The sequence below is a fragment of the Salvelinus namaycush genome, chromosome 19 (assembly GCF_016432855.1).
Source record: "Salvelinus namaycush isolate Seneca chromosome 19, SaNama_1.0, whole genome shotgun sequence".
Taxonomy (NCBI): domain Eukaryota; kingdom Metazoa; phylum Chordata; class Actinopteri; order Salmoniformes; family Salmonidae; genus Salvelinus; species Salvelinus namaycush.
The window spans coordinates 30755848-30776593 of NC_052325.1; the positions used below are offsets into that span (position 1 = coordinate 30755848).

General features: G+C 45.4%; 1 protein-coding gene across 1 annotated transcript in view; it reads left to right on the plus strand.

Moving 5' to 3' along the window:
* LOC120063979 (opsin-3-like) overlaps nucleotides 1-16657 on the plus strand; it is a 34763-nt gene extending 18106 nt beyond the window's left edge. Inside the window, exons 2-4 of the mRNA XM_039014289.1 lie at nucleotides 11778-12103; nucleotides 14504-14753; nucleotides 16653-16657. Coding sequence (XP_038870217.1) covers nucleotides 11778-12103; nucleotides 14504-14753; nucleotides 16653-16657 — 581 coding nt within the window. The remainder of the gene's footprint in view (nucleotides 1-11777; nucleotides 12104-14503; nucleotides 14754-16652) is intronic.
* Nucleotides 16658-20746: the final 4089 nt, after the last annotated feature.

Below are 20746 nucleotides of genomic sequence, written 5' to 3' on the forward strand. Positions count from 1 at the left end.
CCCGGGGAGTATGATGGGACGGCGGCACGGTGCCAGGGTTTCCTGTTACAGCTGGACCTATACCTAGGCACCATTTACCCAGCTCCTTCGGGAAGGGAGAGGGTGTCCGCCCTCATCTCGTGCCTCACAGAGAGAGCTCTGGAGTGGGCCAACGCCGTGTGGGGAGAAGGAGAATCGGCATTGGAGGACTTCACCGAGGGTAGAGTGGCAGGTGAGCGCCTCTTCCAGCTGAGGCAGGAGATGAGGAGCGCCCAGGACTTTGCCCTAGAGTTTAGGACCCTGGCAGCCGGCGCGGGATGGAACAACAGGGCCCTGATCGACCACTACCGTTGCAGTCTGTGCGAGGACATCCGTCGGGAGTTGACCTGTCCATCCGGCTGGACAACCTGCTGGCTACCTGCGAACGTTCTGATCGGGGTCTGGTGATTCCAACCCCTCGCACCCCCTCTCCTGAACCTATGGAGCTGGGAGGGGCGGTGCGTAGGAAGACCGGAGGGGGTCCAGTTTGTGCACCATCTGTGGTCGCAGAGGACACACTGCCGGTCGGTGCCGGGTTGGTCCCTCTGGGAGTTGAGGCAGGTGAGTCTGCACCACTCTCATCCAGAGTCCTCTGTTGTCCAACTGTTTGTGCCTGTTTGTTTTCCTGATTTTTCCCCGCATTCCCAGCATAAGGCGCTAGTCGATTCAGGCGCAGCTGGGAATTTTATTGACAAAGCGCTCGCTCGTAGTCTTATGATCCCCATTATCCTTGTGGCTAGACCTTTCCCAGTTCACGCTCTGGATAGTCGACCATTGGGACCGGGCTAATCAGGGAAGCCACTATCTCCCTGGCCATGGTGACGCAGGGGAGTCACGAGGAGAGAATCAGTCTCACTGTACGTCTGCAGTGGTCAGTTGAGGCGGACAGGGCTTTTGGGCATCTAAGGGCTCTGTTTACCTCGGCGCCCGTGCTGGCCCATCCAGATCCCTCTTTGGCGTTCATAGTGGAGGTGGACACGTCCGAGGCTGGGATAGGAGCGGTGCTCTCTCAGCGCTTGGGCACGCCACCGAAGCTCCGCCCCTGTGCCTTCTTCTCGAAGAAGCTCAGCCCGGCGGAGCAAAACTATGACGTGGGGGACCGGGAGCTGTTGGCTGTAGTCAAGGCCTTGAAGGCGTGGAGACATTGGCTTGAGGGGGCTAAACACCCTTTTCTCATCTGGACTGATCACCGCAATCTGGAGTACATCCGGTCAGCGAGGAGACTGAACCCTCGCCAGGCAAGGTGGGCCATGTTTTTCACCCGTTTTGTTTTCACCCTTTCGTACAGACCAGGTTCCCAGAACGTTAAGACAGACGCACTGTCCCGGCAGTATGACACAGAGGAGCGGTCCATGGATCCCACTCCCATTCTCACCACCTCTTGTTTGGTGGCGCCGGTAGTGTGGGAGCTGGACGCGGGCGTTACGTGTAGAGCCCACTCCCCCTCAGTGTCCAGCTGGGCGTCTGTACGTTCCGTCTGCTGTCCGCGACCGGTTGATCTATTGGGCCCACACGTCACCCTCCTCTGGTCATGCTGGGATTGGTCGGACAGTGCGCTTTCTTAGTGGGAAGTACTGGTGGCCCACCTTGGCTAAGGATGTGAGAGTTTATGTTTCCTCCTGTTCGGTGTGTGCCCAGTGTAAGGCTCCTAGGCACCTGCCCAGAGGTAAGTTACAACCCTTACCCGTTCCACAACGGCCGTGGTCACAGCTGTCCGTGGATTTCATAACCGATCTTCCACCTTCACAGGGAAACACTGTGAGTCCTGTCATCTCCTCCCTTTGCCCGGTCTCCCTACGGCCCTACAGACTGTGGAGGCCCTGTTTACTCACGTCTTCCGGCACTATGGGGTGCCTGAGGATATAGTGTCTGATCGGGGTCCCCAGTTTACTTCGAGGGTCTGGAGGGCTTTCATGGAACGTCTGGGGGTCTCAGTCAGCCTTACCTCAGGTTTTCACCCCGAGAGTAACGGGCAGGTGGAAAGAGTTAACCAAGATGTGGGTAGGTTTCTGAGGTCTTATTGCCAGGACCGGCCGGGGGAGTGGGTCGTGTTCGTGCCTTGGGCAGAGATGGCCCAGAACTCGCTCCGCCACTCCTCCACTAACCTCTCTCACTTTCAGTGTGTGTTAGGGTATCAGCCGGTTCTGGCTCCTTGGCATCAGAGTCAGACCGAAGCTCCTGCGGCGGATGACTGGTTCCGGCACGCGGAGGAGACATGGGACGCATCCCATGTCCATCTTCAGCGCGCCGTGCTGCGCCAGAAAGTGGGCGCAGACTGTCACCGCAGTGAGGGACCGGTCTGGCTCTCGACCCGGAACATGCCCCTTCACCTGCCCTGTCGGAAGCTGGGTCCGCGGTTTGTGGGGCCATTTAAAGTCCTGAGGAGAGTGAACGAGGTATGTTATAGGTTACAGCTTCCTCCTGATTACCACATTAACCCCTCGTTCCATGTGTCTCTCCTCAGGCCGGTGGTGGCTAGTCCGCTCCAGGAAGCTGAGGTGCGGGAGGTTTCTCCGCCCCCTCTGGACATCAAGGGGGCCCCGGCGTACTCCGTTCGATCCATCCTGGATTCGAGATGTCGGGTGTCGGGCAATACCTCGTGGACTGGGAGGGGTACAGTCCGGAGGAGAGATGCTGGGTTCCGGAGGAGGACGTGTTGGACCCTTCGATGCTGTGGGATTTCCAACGTCTCTGCCCAGATTGCCCTGCGCCTCGTCCTCCGGATCGTCCCCGAGGCCGGTATCGGCGCGCTGCTGGAGCCGCGCGTCAAGGGGGGGGTACTGTCACGACTTCTGCCGAAGTCGGTTCCTCTCCTTGTTCGGGCGGTGTTCGGCAATCAACGTCACCGGTCTTCTAGCCATCATTGATCTATTTTTCATGTTCCATTTGTTTTGTCTGGTTGTCGCACTCACCTGGTTTCAATTCACCTGGTTTCAACTCACCTGGTTTCAATTTACTAATTACATGTTGTATATGTTCCCTCTGTTTCCCCCCCATGTCCTTGTTGGGAATTGTTTATTGTAAGTACGTGTGCTTTATGTGACTGGTGCGATACGGGTTTTGTGCCCATGTGTTTTGTTATTTTTGTTAGCCGGTAGTTATGTACATTAAATGGCTCAGGCTATTTACCAAGCTCTGCTCTCCTGCGTTTGACTTCCATGCCACCAGTTACGCACCCCTTGACAGCGAATGCTGCCATCTATCCACGGTTGCTGGTTAGGGTAGGTTTTAATAGTCACAGTGGGTACAACATCTCCTATACACTTCCTGATAAATTCAGTCACCGTATCAGTGTATTCATCAATGTTATTGTCAGAGGCTACCCGGAACATATCCCAGTCCGCGTGATCAAAACAATTTTGAAGCGTGGATTCCGATTGGTCAGACCAGCGTTGAATAGTCCTTACCATGGGTACTTCCTGTTTGAGTTTCTGCCTATAGGAAAGGAGGATCAAAATGGAGTCGTGATCAGATTTTCAGAAGGGAGGGCGGGGGAGGGCCTTGTAGTCATCCCGGAAGTTGGAGTAGTAGGGTACTACAATCAATAGATAGAACAGTTGATAGAACTTTGGTTGCGTTTTCCTCAAATGTCCTTTGTTAAAATCACCAGCTACAATAAATGTGGCCTCAGGATATGTGGTTTCCAGTTTGCATAAAGTCCAGTGAAGTTCTTTGAGGATCGTTGTAGTATCGGCTTGAGGAGGAATATACACGTCTGTGACTATAACCAAAGAGAATTCTCTTGGGAGATAATTTGCCATTTGATTGTGAGGTATTCTCGGTCGGGTGAACAAAGGACATGAGTTCATGTATGTTATCACAATCACACCATGAGTAGTTAATCATGAAACATACACCCCCGCCCTTCTTCTTCCCGGAGAGATATTTATTCCTGTCTGTGCGATGAACTGAGAACCCAACTGGCTGTAAGGACTCAGACAGTATATCCCGAGAGAGCCATGTTTCCGTGAAACAGTATGTTTGTCACGCCCTGACCATAGAGAGCTTTTATTCTCTATGTTGGTTAGGTCGGGGTGTGATTTAGGGTGGGTCATCTAGGTGTTTATATGTCGATGTTGGCCTGTTATGGTTCCCAATCAGAGGCAGCTGTTTATCGTTGTCTCTGATTGGGGATCATATTTAGGCAGCCATTTCCCCTTTGTGCTTTGTGGGATCTTGTCTATGTATAGTTGCCTGTGAGTATTATTATTTAGCTTGACGTTTCGTTTGTTCGTTTTGTTGTTTTGTTCCTTTTAGTTTTCTATTCCAAAAAAAAGGATGGAAACATACCACGCTGCATTTTGGTCTACTCCTTATAACGATTGTGACAATGTTACAATCCCCGATGTCTCTCTGGAAGGAAATCCTTGTCCTGAGCTCATCAACTTTATTATCCAGAGACTGAACATTAGCGAATAATATACTCGGAAGCGGTGGGTGGTGTGTGCGCCTCCTGAGTTGGACTAGAAGTCCACTCCGAATACCTCTTCTCCGCCGGCAGTGTTTTGGATCAGCCTCTGGAATCAGTTCAAATGCCCTGGGGGGTACGAACAAAGGATCCGACTCGGGAAAGTCGTATTCCTGGTCATAATGTTGGTAATGGTGGTGAGTTACTGTCACTCTGATATCCAAAAGTTCTTCCCGGCTGGATGTAATATCACAAAAAAAAATCTAGGCTAATAATGTAAGAAATAACACATAAAAAACGAAATACTGCAAAGTTGCCTAGAAGCTAGAAGCACAGCTGCCCTATCTAATCGGCACCATTTTCATCTGTTCTGTTGTAATATCATTACATGTTAGGTTGAACACTGACAGCTTTGTAACTTCAATGAGGCTGACTGAGTTGTATAAGTTCCTCAAGAGCCTATGTAAATCCCAAAGTTGGTTTAGTTACCACTATATTACTATATGTAATCAGCAGTATTATAATTATATGTAGGATATATGTGAAGTGAACAAACTTAACATGATGAACAGTAGTTACATTTACACTAACAGTTGGTCAAAAATAACTATCTGTAAGCCATGTCTCTAAGCCACACCTCCAATCTGATAGGCTGCCGTCTTGACAATATATTGAACCCCTCCAATCATAAAAAGGTTCCGAAATGAATCTTTACACAGGGGTTCCTCGAAGACCCTTTTCAGAGGGGTTTCTTTTTGAACTGGAAAGGTTCTGCCAGTGTGGCAACCCAAAAGGTTCTTCCAGGCACCTTTACTTTTAAGAGTTTAGCATATAGGACATGAGTAATAAAGAGGAGAGACTGCCTGGAATACATGAGGCTAAATCTGCTCATCAGGATGTAGAGCCACTACTCCTGCTACCACTCGGTCTCTTCATGTCTCTTTGTTTTACCAGGCGTCCCAGCGGTTCTAAGCGGCTCGTCTGTGTTCAGAGTTATAATGAGCTTTTAGCAGACTGCCTAGCGAACTATAACACCACCTGGGATGAGTCTGAAGTCTCAGATTACGGGAAGCTTTCACTTAAAATTCAGAGGTTTTTTTAGATGGAGGACTATGTGCAGTGGTGGAAAAAGTACCCACTTGTCATACTTGCAAAAAAGTAAAGATACCTTAATAAAAAATTACTCAAGTAAAATTGAAAGTCACCCAGTAAAATACTACTTGAGTAAAAGTATAAAAGTATTTGGTTTTAAATATTCTAAAGTATCAAAAGTAAATGTAATTGCTTAAATATACTTAAGTATCAAAAGTAAAAGTATAAATCATATTAAATTCCTTATATTAAGCAAACCAGACAGCACCATTTTCTTGTTTTTTTATTCACGGATAGCCAGGGGCACACTCCGACACTCAGACATAATTTACAAACAAAGCATGTGTGTTGAATGAATCCGCCAGATCAGTGTCACGTTCCTGACCTGTTTTCTGTTGTTTTTGTATTTGTTTAGTATGGTCAGGGCGTGAGTTGGGGTGGGCAGTCTATGTTATTTGTTTCTTGTTTAGGTTCATGGTTAATTAGCCTTATATGGTTCTCAATCAGGGGCAGGTGTTTGACGTTTCCTCTGATTGAGAACCATATTAAGGTAGGCTGTTCTCACTGTTTGTTTGTGGGTGATTGTCTTCCGTGTCAGTTTATGTACCACACGGGACTGTTTCGTTTTGTCTAGTCTGTTCCTGTTCGTGCGTTCTTCGTTTTATGTAAGTTCTCATGTTCAGGTCTGTCTACGTTGTTTTGTTATTTATTCAAGTGTACTTGGTGTTTCGTCTTGTCTGAATAAATTCATCATGTATTCATCACCCGCTGCATTTTGGTCCGATCCTTGCTCCTCCTCGTCCGAGGAGGAGAACGACTTAGAAATTAGTACTTTTGCGTGTCATGGAAAATGTACGGAGTAAAAAGTACATTTTTTTCTTTAGGAATGTAGTAAAGTCAATGTTATGTGTTCATTGCAAAGTCCTCCGAATTCTGTCTCAGATGGTTTGGATTACTCAATCAGACCATTTGTGTAGGTTCCCAGAGTTGATGAAGTCTTATACACCAGTTTATTAAGTAAAACCATCTAGTCCTGGGTCGGAACCCCCTTTGCCTCCAGACCAACCAGAATTCTTCAGGAAATTCTACAAGGTGTCGGAAACGGTCCACAGGGATGTTGATCCATGCTGACGCAATGGCATCATGAAGTTGCTGCAGATTGGACCGCGGTACATTCATGCTGGGAACAGCCCGTTCCATTTCATCCCAAAGATGCTCTATTTTTCCACACTCAATTGTTCAGTGTTGGTGATCACGTGATCAATGGAGCCGCTTCTTCTTGTTTTTAGCTGACAGGAGTGGAACCTCATGTGGTCGTCTGCTTCAATAGCCCATCCGTGACAATGATCGACGAGTTGTGCATTCCGAGGTGCCGTTCTGCACACCACTGTTGTACTGCGCCATTATTTGTCTCTTTGTAGCCCGCCTATTAGCTTGCACGATTCTTGCCATTCTCCTTCGACTTCTCTCAACTAGCTGTTTTCGCCCACAGGACTGCCGCTGCATGGATGTTTTTTGTTTGTCTTGGGAAACCTTAAACTGTTGTGCGTGAAAAGCCCAGGAGGGCAGACATTATGAAATACTGGATCCGGCGCGCCTGGCACCAACAATCATACCACACTCAAAGTTGGTTATGTCACTTGTTTTGCCTATTCTAACTTTCAATCAAACAGTAACTGAATGCCTCGATGTCTGTCTGCCTGCTTTATATAGCAAGCCACGGCCACGTGATCAATTTTCGTGAACGGGGTGGTGTACCTAATAAACTGTGTATTTGCAATGGGAAGTAATAGATGCTTTGTTAATTTCATATTGTAAATGAAATGGTTATGCTTTTGTACTGTTATGATTTCATAGGGCCTGCTGGAGTGAATGGGCTGCTTATTCTTTAACAATATTTTATGCTGTGTGTGACTGCTGTCGTCTGTCTATCAGCAATGTCTATGCGTTTGACTAAAACTGTCTCTCCTTCATCACCATGGAGTGCACATGTATGTCTTTTCAGTACCACGAGACTGTCACCTTTGATGTGACATGGGTTGTCGCTATTGGTGATAGTGTGATATTGGTGTTAGGCTTCCATAAGTTGTGTAAACAGTGTGTTTTTTGTTTTGCTGGTCGCATTATTTTATGCTGTGTGTCACGTGTCCGTGCCGGTTCTGTCTCTGTGTGTGCGATAGCCCGAAGCACGGCCAGGCCTATTTGATTCATACATAATGTCAGCAAAAAGCATTGCTCCTTCTTCACTAGAACTAGAATGGTCTGACTACAGAATATATCATGTCAGGTGCATTAAGTGATGCTGTGTTTTATGTTATTTTCTTGATTTTTGAGTTTGATAGAACATAGTGGAAGATTTCTGTTACCTCTGAACGTCTACGTTGTCATGCCTACTCCCGCTCCCCTGCTCGACGTCACCGGTCTACTCACCACCAGCCCTGGCAACCATCAAATCAAATCCAACATTATTTGTCACATGCGCCGAATAGAAGTGCAGACCTTACAGTGAAATGTTTACTTACAAGCCCATAACCAACAGTGCAGTTCAAGAAAGAGTTAAGAAAATATTTACTAAATAAAGTAGATTTTTTTTTAAGTAACGAGGGTATATACAAAGGGGTTCCGGTACCGAGTCAATGTGCAGGGATACAGGTTAGTCGAGGTAATTTGTACATATAGGTAGAGGTGGAGTGACTATGCATACATAATAAACAGAGAGTAGCAGCAGTGTACAAAACAAATGGAGGGGTGTCAATGTAAATAGTCCGGTGGCCATTTTATAAATTTTTCAGCAGTCTTATGGTTTGGGGGTAGAAGCTGTTAAGGAGCCTTTTGGTCCCTGACTTGGCACTCCGGTACCGCTTACCGTGACTTGGGTGACTGGAGTCTCTGACAATTTGTTGGGCTTTCCTCTGACACCGCCTAGTATATAGGTCCTGGATGGCAGGAAGCTTGGCCCCAGTGATGTACTGGGCCGTACGCACTACCCTCTGTAACGCCTTGCGGTCAAGTGCCGAGCAGTTGCCATACCAGGCGGTGATGCAGCTGGGCAGGATGCTCTCGATGGTGCAGCTGTAGAACTTTTGAGGATCTGGGTCTCTTGAGGGGAAAAAGGTGTTGTCATGGCCTCTTAACGACTGTCTTGGTGTGTTTGGACCATGATAGTTTGTTGGTGATGTGGACACCAAGGAACTTGAAACTCTCGACCCACTCCACTACAGCCCCGTCGATGTTAAATGGGGGCCTGTTCGGCTCGCCTTTTCCTGTAGTCCACTATCAGCTCCTTTGTCTTGCTCACATTGAGGGAGAGGTTGTTGTCCTGGCACCACACTGCCAGGTCTCTGACCTCCTCCCTATAGGCTGTCTCATCGTTGTCGGTGATCAGGCCTACCACTGTTGCGTCGTCAGCAAACGTAATAATGGTGTTAGAGTTGTGTTAGGCCATGCAGTCATAGGTGAACAGGGAGTATAGGTGGGGACTAAGTACACACTCCTGAGGGGCCCCAGTGTTGAGGATCAGCGTGGCAAACGTGTTGTTGCCTACCCTTACCACCTGGGGGCGGCCCGTCAGGAAGTCCAGGATCCAGTTCCAGAAGGAGGTGTTTAGTCCCAGGGTCCTTAGCTTAGTGATGAGCTTCGTGGGCACTATGATGTTGAACACTGAGCAGTAGTCAATGAACAGCATTCTCACATAGGTGTTCCTTTTGTCCAGGTGAGAAAGGGCAGTGTGTAGTGCGATTGAGATTGCGTTATCTGTGGATCTGTTGGGGCAGTATGCAAATTGGAGTGGGTCTAGGGTATCTGGGATGATGCTGTTGATGTGAGATTACCAGCCTTTCAAAGCACTTCATGGCTACCAACGTGAGTGCAATAGGGTGATAATCATTTAGGCAGGTTACCTTCTCTTCCTTGGGCACAGGCACTATGGTGGTCTGCTTGAAACATGTAGGTATTACAGACTCGGTCAGGGAGAGGTTGAAAATGTCAGTGAAGACACTTGCCAGTTGGTCCGCGCATGCTTTGAGTACACGTGGGAATCCATCTGGCCCCGAGGCTTTGTGAACGTTGACTTGTTTAAAGGTCTTGCTCACATCTGCTACCAAGAGCGTTAACACACAGTCGTCCAGAACAGCTGGTGCTATCATGCATGCTTCAGTGTTGCTTGCCTCGAAGCGAGCATGACGCACACCTTGATTACTCTCTCTTTATTTAGCCCTCAGTAGCCATCAGTCACTAGGTAGTATTGTTTTGATTCACTTTCTGTACGCTTCTCTTGTTTTGTTTATCTGCATTTATTCATTATTAAACTCACCTTGTGCACATGCTTCCTGACTCCTGGCGTATACTAACAGAATACTACCTCGACACATGGAAGCAGCAGAAGATTAAACCATCTTCCAGACAATCAACAAACAGGGTCATCTACTCCAACACCACCGCCTGGCGCAACTGGGTATGGCTATGGAGGAGGTCCTCCCCATTCTCCACCGTCTCGACACCACCAGAGAAGATCTTCATACCACTATCAGAGGGCCTCCTACCACGGCTTGTCACAGTGAGCCAATGTCCAGCCTACCCAGCATTCCGCCCAGGTCAGTGATGCCTGACTGTCCCTTCCGGAGAAGTGTGACGGAAGCCACGGCATTACGATGGAATACCTACTCCAGTACTCCCTCTATTTCGCCCATCAGAAGGGAGCCCCCACCACCGAGAGGTCTAAGATTGCCACAGTAATTTCCCTGCTGACCGGGCCGCGTTAGAGTGGGCTACGGAAGTCTGGGAAAGAGGAGAGGACGAGCTGGGTTCCTACGAGAGGTTGAGATACAGCCTGGATTCGAAACAGGGACTGTAGTGACACCTCTTGCACTGAGATGCAATGCATTAGTCCGCAGCACAATTCGGGAGCCCTCGAGAGCCCATTAAGGACTGGCAGTGAACAGTTTTTTCCGCCAACAAAGAAGCTTGCCACGAAGGGGTTCAAACCCATGGTTTAAGCAAACTATCAATGTCAAAGTCATCCGCTTTAGCAATGTGTGCCTCCCAGAAGCAATGCTATTTGGCAATAATGGTACATCACTGCTATTTGACAAGTCTATAAGGTTCTTTATTTTTTATTACAATGTACGATAAATTTACATGTAAGGACATAATTTATATTTTTTTACATAAAAGCACATGGACGTGTGTGAAACAGATAAGCAAAATGTGGGATTTTGTCATATATGCGAAAATGTTGTCTAATACTAGTACTAGTAGCCTAGTCAAGGACGTATCAATGCAATATTGACACACAACATTTTGTTACAGACCAACAGAACAAAAGTTAACCCCGAATTTGTAGGCTTACATTATCCCTCTGGTGGCCAGGGTTGACCTATTTTAAGAAATGCCATTGGTTGGTGGATATAATGCCTAAGATCTTTGATAGGCTGATGAGGAATTTGTTACGGGAAATAATCACTGTCAGCAGCTGAGGTTAGTGTAGGGCTAACATGTAGCCTTCCAGGTCATGTGATGGGACCAGCTACAATGTGAGTGGTTGAAAAAGTACCCCCTTTTCATACTTGAGTAAAAGTAAAGATACCTTCGTAGAAAGTGATTCAAGTAAAAGTGAAAGTCACCCAGTAAAATACTACTTGAGTAAAAGTTTAAAAGTATTTGGTTGTAAATATACTTAAGCATCAAAAGTAAATGTAATTCTAAAAATATACCTAAGCATCATTTTAAATTACTCATATTAAGCAAACCAGACAGCACAATTTATGTTTTTTTGATTTACGGATAGCCAGGGGCACACTCTAACCCTCAGACATCATTTACAAATAAAGCATGTGTGTTCTCTTGATAAGTGTGTGATTTGGACAATTTTCCAGTCCTGCTAAGCATTCAAAATATAAGTACTTTTGTGTTTGTCAGGGAAAATGTATGGAGTAAAAAGTAAAGTGAAAGTAGTCAAAAATGTAAGTAGTAAAGTACAGATACCCCCAAAAAGTAGTACTTTAAAGTATTTTTACTTAAGTACCTTACACCACGGTACAATGTAGCATTCTATCACGTGTAAGTAAATTTACGATTTTAATTGGCTGATGCATATCGCCAGTGTCTTCATGACATCATACAGTAAACTCTCCTTAGCGTCATTTATGACATCATCAACGAAGCATTTCACATAATGATAGACAGAAACATTTCCATATGGCACGCAAATAACAGAAAGGTTAGATGTTGTAATTGTAATAATATGCCTGCCCCTCCCCAGGTATCGTGTCGTTGATCTCCCTGGTGGTCCTGTCCTACGACCGCTACAGCACCCTGACCCTGTACAACAAGCATGGTCCTGACTACCGCAAGCCCCTGCTGGCTGTGGGGGGCTCCTGGCTCTACTCCATATTCTGGACGGTGCCCCCCCTGTTGGGCTGGAGTAGCTACGACTTGGAGGGCGCCGGCACCAGCTGCTCTGTGTCATGGACCCTGAGGACTGCTCAGTCCCACGCCTACATCATCTGTCTGTTCATCTTCTGCCTGGGTCTGCCCATCGTCATCATGGTCTACTGCTACTGTCGGCTGCTGTGGGCCGTCAAACAGGTGTGGGTGGGGGGTGTGGTGGGGGCGGTAGGGTGGGGTAGAGGGGAGTGTGTGTGTACATGTTGGGGAGACCTTCAAATTGAAATGAATCTGGCTCCCTGTAGAGCTCAATATCAGCACTCTGATCAAAACCGTTATTGTGTTTTAATCAAGATGTACTCCATGCATCTGCACATGCATGTTGTTTGGGGTGGTGTATTAACTCCAAGATCAGCCCTCTAGAAAACCCAGTGAGTCTGGAGGAGGTGGTTTCAACCGTGTCAATTTATCCATTATTTCTTTGCGTTTCTACATTTACAATCAAAATAGCAGTTTGGCTTGAGTTCACGACCTTCCAAGAACAAATCTGAGGGGTTTCATGCTGCCATAACACATTTTCAAGTGAAGCTGCTACGGTGTGTAAATATTCCCCCAGCCAGCGTGTGTAGCGATGTGTGAGGGTTTGGTTTAGGACCTCTCCGTCCACTACTTTGAGGTGGTTAAATCTCTTTCACCCTAAGTGCCTACTTCAAAAAGTGTTCACCCCTCAGATTTATAAATCAAAAGAGGACCAGTCCACTCCCCCAAACATTTGGTTGGTGTGTGAAACATGTGAATCCAGATAAGCAATAAGTGTTATGGGTCCGCACTCAAAAATATGTTGCATAAAGCTCACTTCATCAGGATAGCATACACAGATAGTTTGGCCTTCTTCAGTGTGTAGGTTCACACACTTCTCTTCCTCTTTCCTCCCTCTCCCTTCCTCCCTCTTTTACGTGCTTCTGTTATAATTGAACTCTGCCTTGTTGAGGAAGAGCTTGTAAGTCAGCGTTTCACTGTATGGTTTACACTTTGATATGATTTAAGCCGAAACGTCTGTGTATGCTATCCTGATGGAGACCCATCACACTTTATTCCCCTTCAGATAGAATCAGGACCAGGAGTGAGTGAATGAGTGTGTTAGCTGAGTGCTGGCTGGATTACCCAATGCAAATCTGTTTAGTGGGATTTCACTCTGAGTCCTGGACTCACAATCAGCAGCTTTCACAAAGCCCTAAACCACTCCGAGTGAGCGCAGGGAAATGTCCTGAGAAACATGTGAGCATGTATATGCATGAATGCACACTATATATGCACACTTACACATAAAGATTATGGTGTTATTTTGTTGTGTGTGTTAGCTAGTGACCCCTCTCTAATCCCAAATCTAAATAATCCCTTTCTTCTGTTCGGACTCCCCTGATAAGAGTAAGCAGCTTTCACTAAATGTGTCTTGCAGCATCCCCTTGAAGCGCCAGAGTCAGTTGCAGTGCACGGTGTCAAGAACTGACCAATCGACAATGAATACAGCCCGCCACTGTTTTGCTATTGGAGCTGTAATTACGTTGCCTGACAACTCATCATACATTTAATTCTGCTGCCCTGTTGATCGCTCCATACATTAGTTTGAACCTGTCATCTTTGAAGTTGTTTGTGCTGACGTCAAAATGACGTGATTCATGATTCGCGTTGGCCCAACCCATCGTTTTCTGGGACCATTTAGAATGTCAGAATGTGTTCGCATTCTCAAAGTCCGGGAGGAGAGGAAATACAGACTCATCGTGGAGAAGAAACGTTAGTGGGTGTGGCATTTGACCTGAGCGATGTGGATCGGTAGCCAGGCAAGTTATTACGACCGAATTGGGACAGACTTATGAAGACAGCCCTAGCGCCCAACCCCTCAGATCCCCACAGTAATTCAGCAATTCAGACAAGTAGGATTAGTGAGTGGTCCCAATAGCGCACTTACATTTAAGCGTGCTAGAATGTCCAGGTCAGGGCAACGAGAAATCCAAATTCAGCAGATGAGTCTGCAAAAATGGCATGCGACTCAAGGCACAGATACATGTGATAATTAAACCTTGCTTGGGAGACCAAAATGCCTTAGTCATTAGCTCAAAAGGTTAACACAGAGTTCAAGTGTTGGCGCAACAGGATGGAGAGAGGGTCAGTGCCTTAGTCCTCTAGAATGGAGAGAGGAGAATGGACTCCCTCTCCGCTGTCCCCCGATAGGGAGGGTGGGGGAGATGAATGGAGCGTTAGTTGTCTCATGGCTGAAATGGAAGGTTAGCGTCACAAAATGGATGGACTGATTATCACTGGCTCTCTGTGGGTTTGGAGAGAAGCCCTCAGGCAGAACAATGAACCTACACTGCAGGGATGTGAGTGAGAGAGAGACAGAGAGACAGACTATTCCCTCTCAAATATAAGCATTTATCAAACATCCAGAGTGTGAGGTGTCCAGGGGGTTGAGAATATAAATACAGCAAACAGGTACATTTCTGTTTGGACAAAAGGACTATTATATTCTCTCCCTGGGGTGACGAAACATACCGTCTCCTCCCCTCACTCACTCTCTCCTTTCATCTCACCGTTCTCTAGGTGGGTAAGATACGTAGGACAGCGGCGCGGCGGAGAGAGTACCACATCCTGTTCATGGTGCTGACTACGGTGGTGTGCTATATATTGTGCTGGATGCCCTACGGCGTGGTGGCCATGATGGCGACGTTTGGCCGGCCCGGCATCATCACCCCCGTGGCCGCCGTGGTGCCCTCGCTCCTGGCCAAGAGCAGCACCGTCATCAACCCTCTCATCTACATCCTCATGAACAAACAGGTTAGTCGGGCGGGGGGTAGTATTTTTTTGTTGGGGGTGCGTGCTAGTGTGTGTTTCTTGTCAGTAATCTGAGGTTGGGATGTCAACAATATGGCTTTGAAAGGCAATGTTCCCAATTGCATTCACGGTTATCGCTGCACATGTCGGTTCAATCAGAAATGACCTATAAATGGCGCATTGCCGACAGCACTCCACAGATTGAATCCCAACCTAAGTATTGATTACTCTGGAGAGATCTTTTGTACACGTACAATGCTTTTATTTACATGGTAAAAATAGAACAATAAATTAACAACAACTTAATTGTATACAAACAGTCAACTTAAATACCTATTCAAATTTAATAAAGAAACCGGCAATGACAAATCAAAAGGAAAAACGTAGTTCTAAAAAAAATTGTGACAGAAGAAGAGAGTACAGAGCGACTGTGGAGGGATCAAGTTAAGCAATGATCTCCAAAACTAACTATTTTCTCTGTGTTATTTCTGTGCTGAACACAATGCACCTGGCGTGTCCATCCTTACCACAGAGAATGATAAGAGGACTCTAGTTCCCAAAAGCCTATTTTAGCATGGGCAGCACCATTGAAAAATGCCCTCATTTTGAAGTAGTCAACTGGGTGGTACTTCCTATGGGTTAAGGAAGATCACATAATTCCATCCAGGTCATCAGCCAATTAACTATCTTGTGAGCAAACATTCCATAACTGCAGGTGGATGTAAAATCGCCAACCTTGGCTTTATATCTGTTCAAACAACACACTCTAGGTGGCAGTTTGCACCCTTACAGTTTGTATACAAACTCAAATTGATATGGCCTCAATGACGCCGCCCGTGTGATCAGACACCATAATGGCATAGATACAAAGAAGCGTCCTCTATCATTCTCTATGGTCCATACAGATACGTTGGTCATCTTTATCCTATAACACCCCTCTGAAGGGAACATATAGCACCTTAAAAATACCTGCTATAAGAAACATATCCACCCACTAACCGACACACACCAGCACAAATTACACTTGGCACAGTATCAACATTTCAATGCTGTTGCCAAAGGCATTGCATTTGATCAAGAAGTGCTTCTACGGAACTAATAATTGCTGCTCTCGTTTCCAGCTGGATAAAATTTCCCTACGCACACAATATACACTTGCACAACGCAGGTAGAAAAATCGTATATTTTTCCAGCATGGTCTTTTTTACTTGTCTTGGAGCTCTAATGCTAATTTTTTTGTACAGGAAAGTACAGAGTAAAGCACAGTACAGCCAACTTTTTAGTTGTATTGTTTGTATTCTTTTTGTTGTACTGTTTGTGTATCACCGTTGTAATTAAAATGTGTGACTGTCCTTGTCTATCAGTGTTTTGTTACTTGTCATGTTTTGTGGACCCCAGGAAGAGTAGCTGCTGCTTCTGCAAACGCTAATTGGGATCCAGACAAGTACACATACATGGACAGTTTAAGACTCTTATCCTTGCTCCGGATAGATTTGCATGCTCTGTGCATTGGAATATAAACAAAGTTATTATATATATATTTTTTTTTTTACACTGTCAATGTGTTAATCACAAACGTAACAATTACATTGAATGATTTGAACACTTCAATAATGATGCATGGACATGAATCAGAGACGATACTTATGATAGTCGTGGGAGTCGAGACCATTCCAGACAGTTTCATCAAAGCCCCCCTCTGTTTCCCTTTGTTAGATCTCTCAGTGAGAGGTGGGCCTTGGGAAATCATTTGACGCAGCGGTGTGTCTGGCTCCTTCAAGCCATGTGTTAATGAGATAGCAGATGTGGCTCAAAATATTTTGCTTGCCTGGCGTGCCGGTGTAACAGTTATTCCGAACCATGCTTGTGTGCTGAGTAAACTTGCCTAAAACCTAAAAGAATTGTGTTGGCTCCCCAGGCTAATGGTCTGTCACACCAGTTGGGAAGGGTTTGCACTGTTATTAACACTATGTCATTGATCCTAGGTAGCTCAATCCTATTTAAAACGGTTCCAACTCTAAATGGTATTCCTGTTCAGTCTCTCTTCACTCATCACTTGATTACAACAACAATCTCTTCAGCAGATGCCTCTTTATTCCAAGCAGCGTTTGACTGCCATGTTTACGACCGGATCAATTTGTTTCCTCAACCCTGGTTAAGCACTTTTCCTGTAACAAGGGCACAGCAACACTTTCCTGAATATCACAACGCAAAACAAACAAACAAAACACACACACACAAATCTCTTCTTTGAATTATGTCACTATGGCTGCCAATGTCAACCCCTCCCAGTTGTCCCTACCCAGGGAATGGTCACCATCTGGCCATTACAGAAAGGACTACAGTAGCCATAATGGCAGATCTGATTGACAACAAGTGCATGATCTGGTTGGTCTTATAGGAGGCTCAGCTTGGGATAAAGGTGAAGCTTAGTAGTTGTAAGCGGATTTATGTTTGTAAAGAACAGCCTCCGCTGTCCGTTCTAGCATGGCCAGATAGTGATCCCATAGAATATAGAGCAATATAGGATCTCTGAGTGATCCTCCTCTCCCACACACACACGATAGCTAGCTGAAACGCACTGCAGGCAGGTCTGGCACAGAGACAGTGTAAACAAGGAAGACATTAAAGCCGGACAAAGAATGAGTCTGGAGATATTACTGCTTCAAATCCCTGCCATAATAAGAAAAGGTCTCCGGCAGCGCACCGTGGCAGCCTGCTGCAAGCCCAGGTAAAAGAGTACTTTCAGAACAATATTGGAGGATTCAGTCAAAATGAGAACGGTAAAGACATAGGGAATGGTAGGCTTAAGTTACTAGACCATGCTCTGCTGAATGCCACTAACCATATCAGCATGACGTGCCTGGGAGGCAGTCCAGCTACTGAACCCTGCGGACTGAATCCCTTGACTATCTATGGCACATATTATGTGTACAGATGTAGGATCTTAATTTGATCACCCTGTTGAAGGAGAACTGTCCTGAAATGCAGGACATTTAAAACTTGTAGTGTATTTGAGGTTTAAAAAAAGCTTCTGAAGTTTGTAGTTTTCACTTTGAAATTTCAACCCCTACAAAAAAAGTATATTTATTATAATCCACATAATAAATTCACATTTCCCGTTGCGCAGGATTATTTTCCTGCTGTAGCAACTGGCTCAAATTAATTAAGGTCCTACATCTGTAGTGTGCTCGTAGATATAACTGTCCTAGGAAGAGGTGGTAGGTGTGGTGTGATTACATTCATTTAAAGGGGCAGGTCAATCATCGTAGTAATTACAGCTGCTTTTAAAGAGACGTCAGAGAGAGGGTGTTGGTTCAATTCCCTTTTGGCATGGGGTGGACACTGGAAAGTAAGGGAGTTTGACTAGTGACCTACCCCAGCCCGCCACTAACAGAACACTGGACGGTTTGAGCAACACTATGAGGTGACTAACAGCTTTCTTTAAATCATAACTGTTAAACAATTAAATCAGCAATAAAAACCACAACAATGACACTGCAGTTACATGGATAGCATACAGTATGTGTAAGATCAGTCTTTGGGTGTTTTGAAAGGCAACCCAGTGTTCGGTTGGCTACTAGGCACAGGGTTACAGCTGTTGTAAGAATGCTTTGCGAGTCCTCTCTTACCCCCTAAATCCTATCCGCTAGCCTAGCCCTGCATCCTTTGTTGTTCACAAATCTTAAAAAGGACATCATTGTATTAGATTAGGCCAAAGAACGGGCAACCAAAGGGTTTCCCAGGGTTTGGTACCTAACTATCCGCCAGATACAGAACTGTGCATGCCCTTGAAGTGGCAACCAGTCAGACAGTCTTAAAGAGCTAAGTGGGAGTATGACAATCTCTTTACGAGTTGGCAAGTGGTCCGGTACAGCTTGGGAGATGAGAAAAGAAGAGCAAAGAGTGATTGGGCATAAAGCGCAGCAGTAGCATCAACAGCAATCAAAACCCTGATGACAACAACACCATCAAATAAGACTAGAGGACATTTAAGGAATGTTGAACACAGAAAACTGTGTGACTGTTGTAGATTAAAAAAAACACAATGTACCATCTTGATTAGGTAATACTGAGGTGATGAGTGTTTGGTGTAGTTCCAGCATGTCTGTATTGAGATATATGTACCTATATGTATGAGCATGTGTCCTGTATTGTCATTGAAGTGGTACTGAGGTACATTTTGAATTAAAGTTCAAGTTTTTGTTATGGGTTGTCAGGAGTGTGTGGCTGGTGTATGCCGAGTTTGTACATGTTCAGAAGTGTGTGTTTGGTATGGACGTGTTTCAGACATTTAGTGCAGACTACTGCTCATTTTCTCAAAGATTAATTTACCACCCCATGAGAGCCATTTAAAAAAAACGCCCACCATTAAAAAACTGTGGACTGTCCTTTAAGTCATTTTAAGGAAGAAGAGCAACCAGAGCTCTAGAAAAACAACACTTCACAACAGCAAAACACATTAAGTTATACAGTACCAGTCAAAAGTTTAGACACATACTCATTCAAGGGTTTTTCTTTATAATAACCATTTTCTACATTGTAGAATAATAGTGAAAACATCAAAACTACAAAATAACACATGGAATCATGTAGTAACCAAAACAAGTGTTAAACAAATCTAAATATATATTTGGGAGTCATCAAAGTAGCCACCCTTAATGACAGCTTTGCACACTGTCAGTATTCTCTCAACCAGCATCATGGGGTAGTCATCTGGAATGCTTTTTCAACAGTCTTGAAGGAATTCCCACATATGCTGAGCTCTTGTTGGCTGCTTTTTCTTCACTCTGTGGTCCAACTCATCCCAATTGGGTTGAGGTCAGGTGATTGTGGAGGACAGGTCATCTGATGCAGCACTCCATCACTCTCCTTCTTGGTAAAATAGCCCTTACACAGCCTGGAGGTGAGTTGGGTCATTGTCCTGTTGAAAAACAAATTATTAGTCCCACTAAGCGCAAGTCAGATGGGATGGTGTATTGCTGCAGAATGCTGTGGTAGCCATGCTGGTTAAGTGTGCCTTGAATTCTAAATAAATCACAGTGTCACCAGCAAAGCACCCCCACACCATCACACCTCCTCCTCCATGCTTCACGGTGGGAACCACACCTGCGGAGATCATCAGTTCACCTACTCTGTGTCTCACAAAGACAGTGGTTGGAACCAAAAATCTCAAATTTGGACTCCTCAGACCAAAGGACAGATTTCCAGCAGTCTAATGTCCATTGCTTGTGTTTCTTGGCAAAAGCAAGTCTCTTCTTATTATTGGTGTCCTTTAGTAGTGGTTTCTTCGTCCATGAAGGCCTGATTCACGCAGTCTCCTCTGAACATTTGATGTGGAGATGTGTCTGTTACTTGAACTCTGAAGCATTTATTTGGGCTCCAATTTCTGAGGCTGGTAACTCTAATGAACTTATCCTCTGCAGCAGAGGTAACTCTGGTTCTTCCTTTCCTGTGGCGGTCCCCATGAGAGCCAACTTCATCATAACGCTTGATGGGTTTTGCGACTGCACTTGAAGAAACTTTCAAAGTTCTTGAAATTTTACGGATTGACTGACCTTCATGTCTTAAAGTAATGATGGACTGTCGTTTCTCTTTGCTTATTTGAGCTGTTCTTGCCATAATATGGACTTGGTCTTTTACCAAATAGGGCTATCTTCTGTATACCACCCCTACCGTGTCACAACACATTGAGGAAAGAAATTCTAATAATGAACTTTTAACAAGGCACACCTATTAATTGAAATGCATTCCAGGTGACTACCTCATGAAGCTGGTTGAGAGAATGCCAAGAGTGTGCAAAGCTGTTATCAAGGCAAAGGGTGGCTACTTTGAAGAAACTCAAATATAAAATATACACTTTTTTGGTTACTACATGATTCCATGTGTTATTTCATAGTTTTGATGTCTTCACTATTATTTTACAATGTAGAAAATAGTACAAATAAAGAAAAACCCTGTAATGAGTAGTTGAGTCCAACTTTTGACTGGTACTGTATATAAACAAAAAAC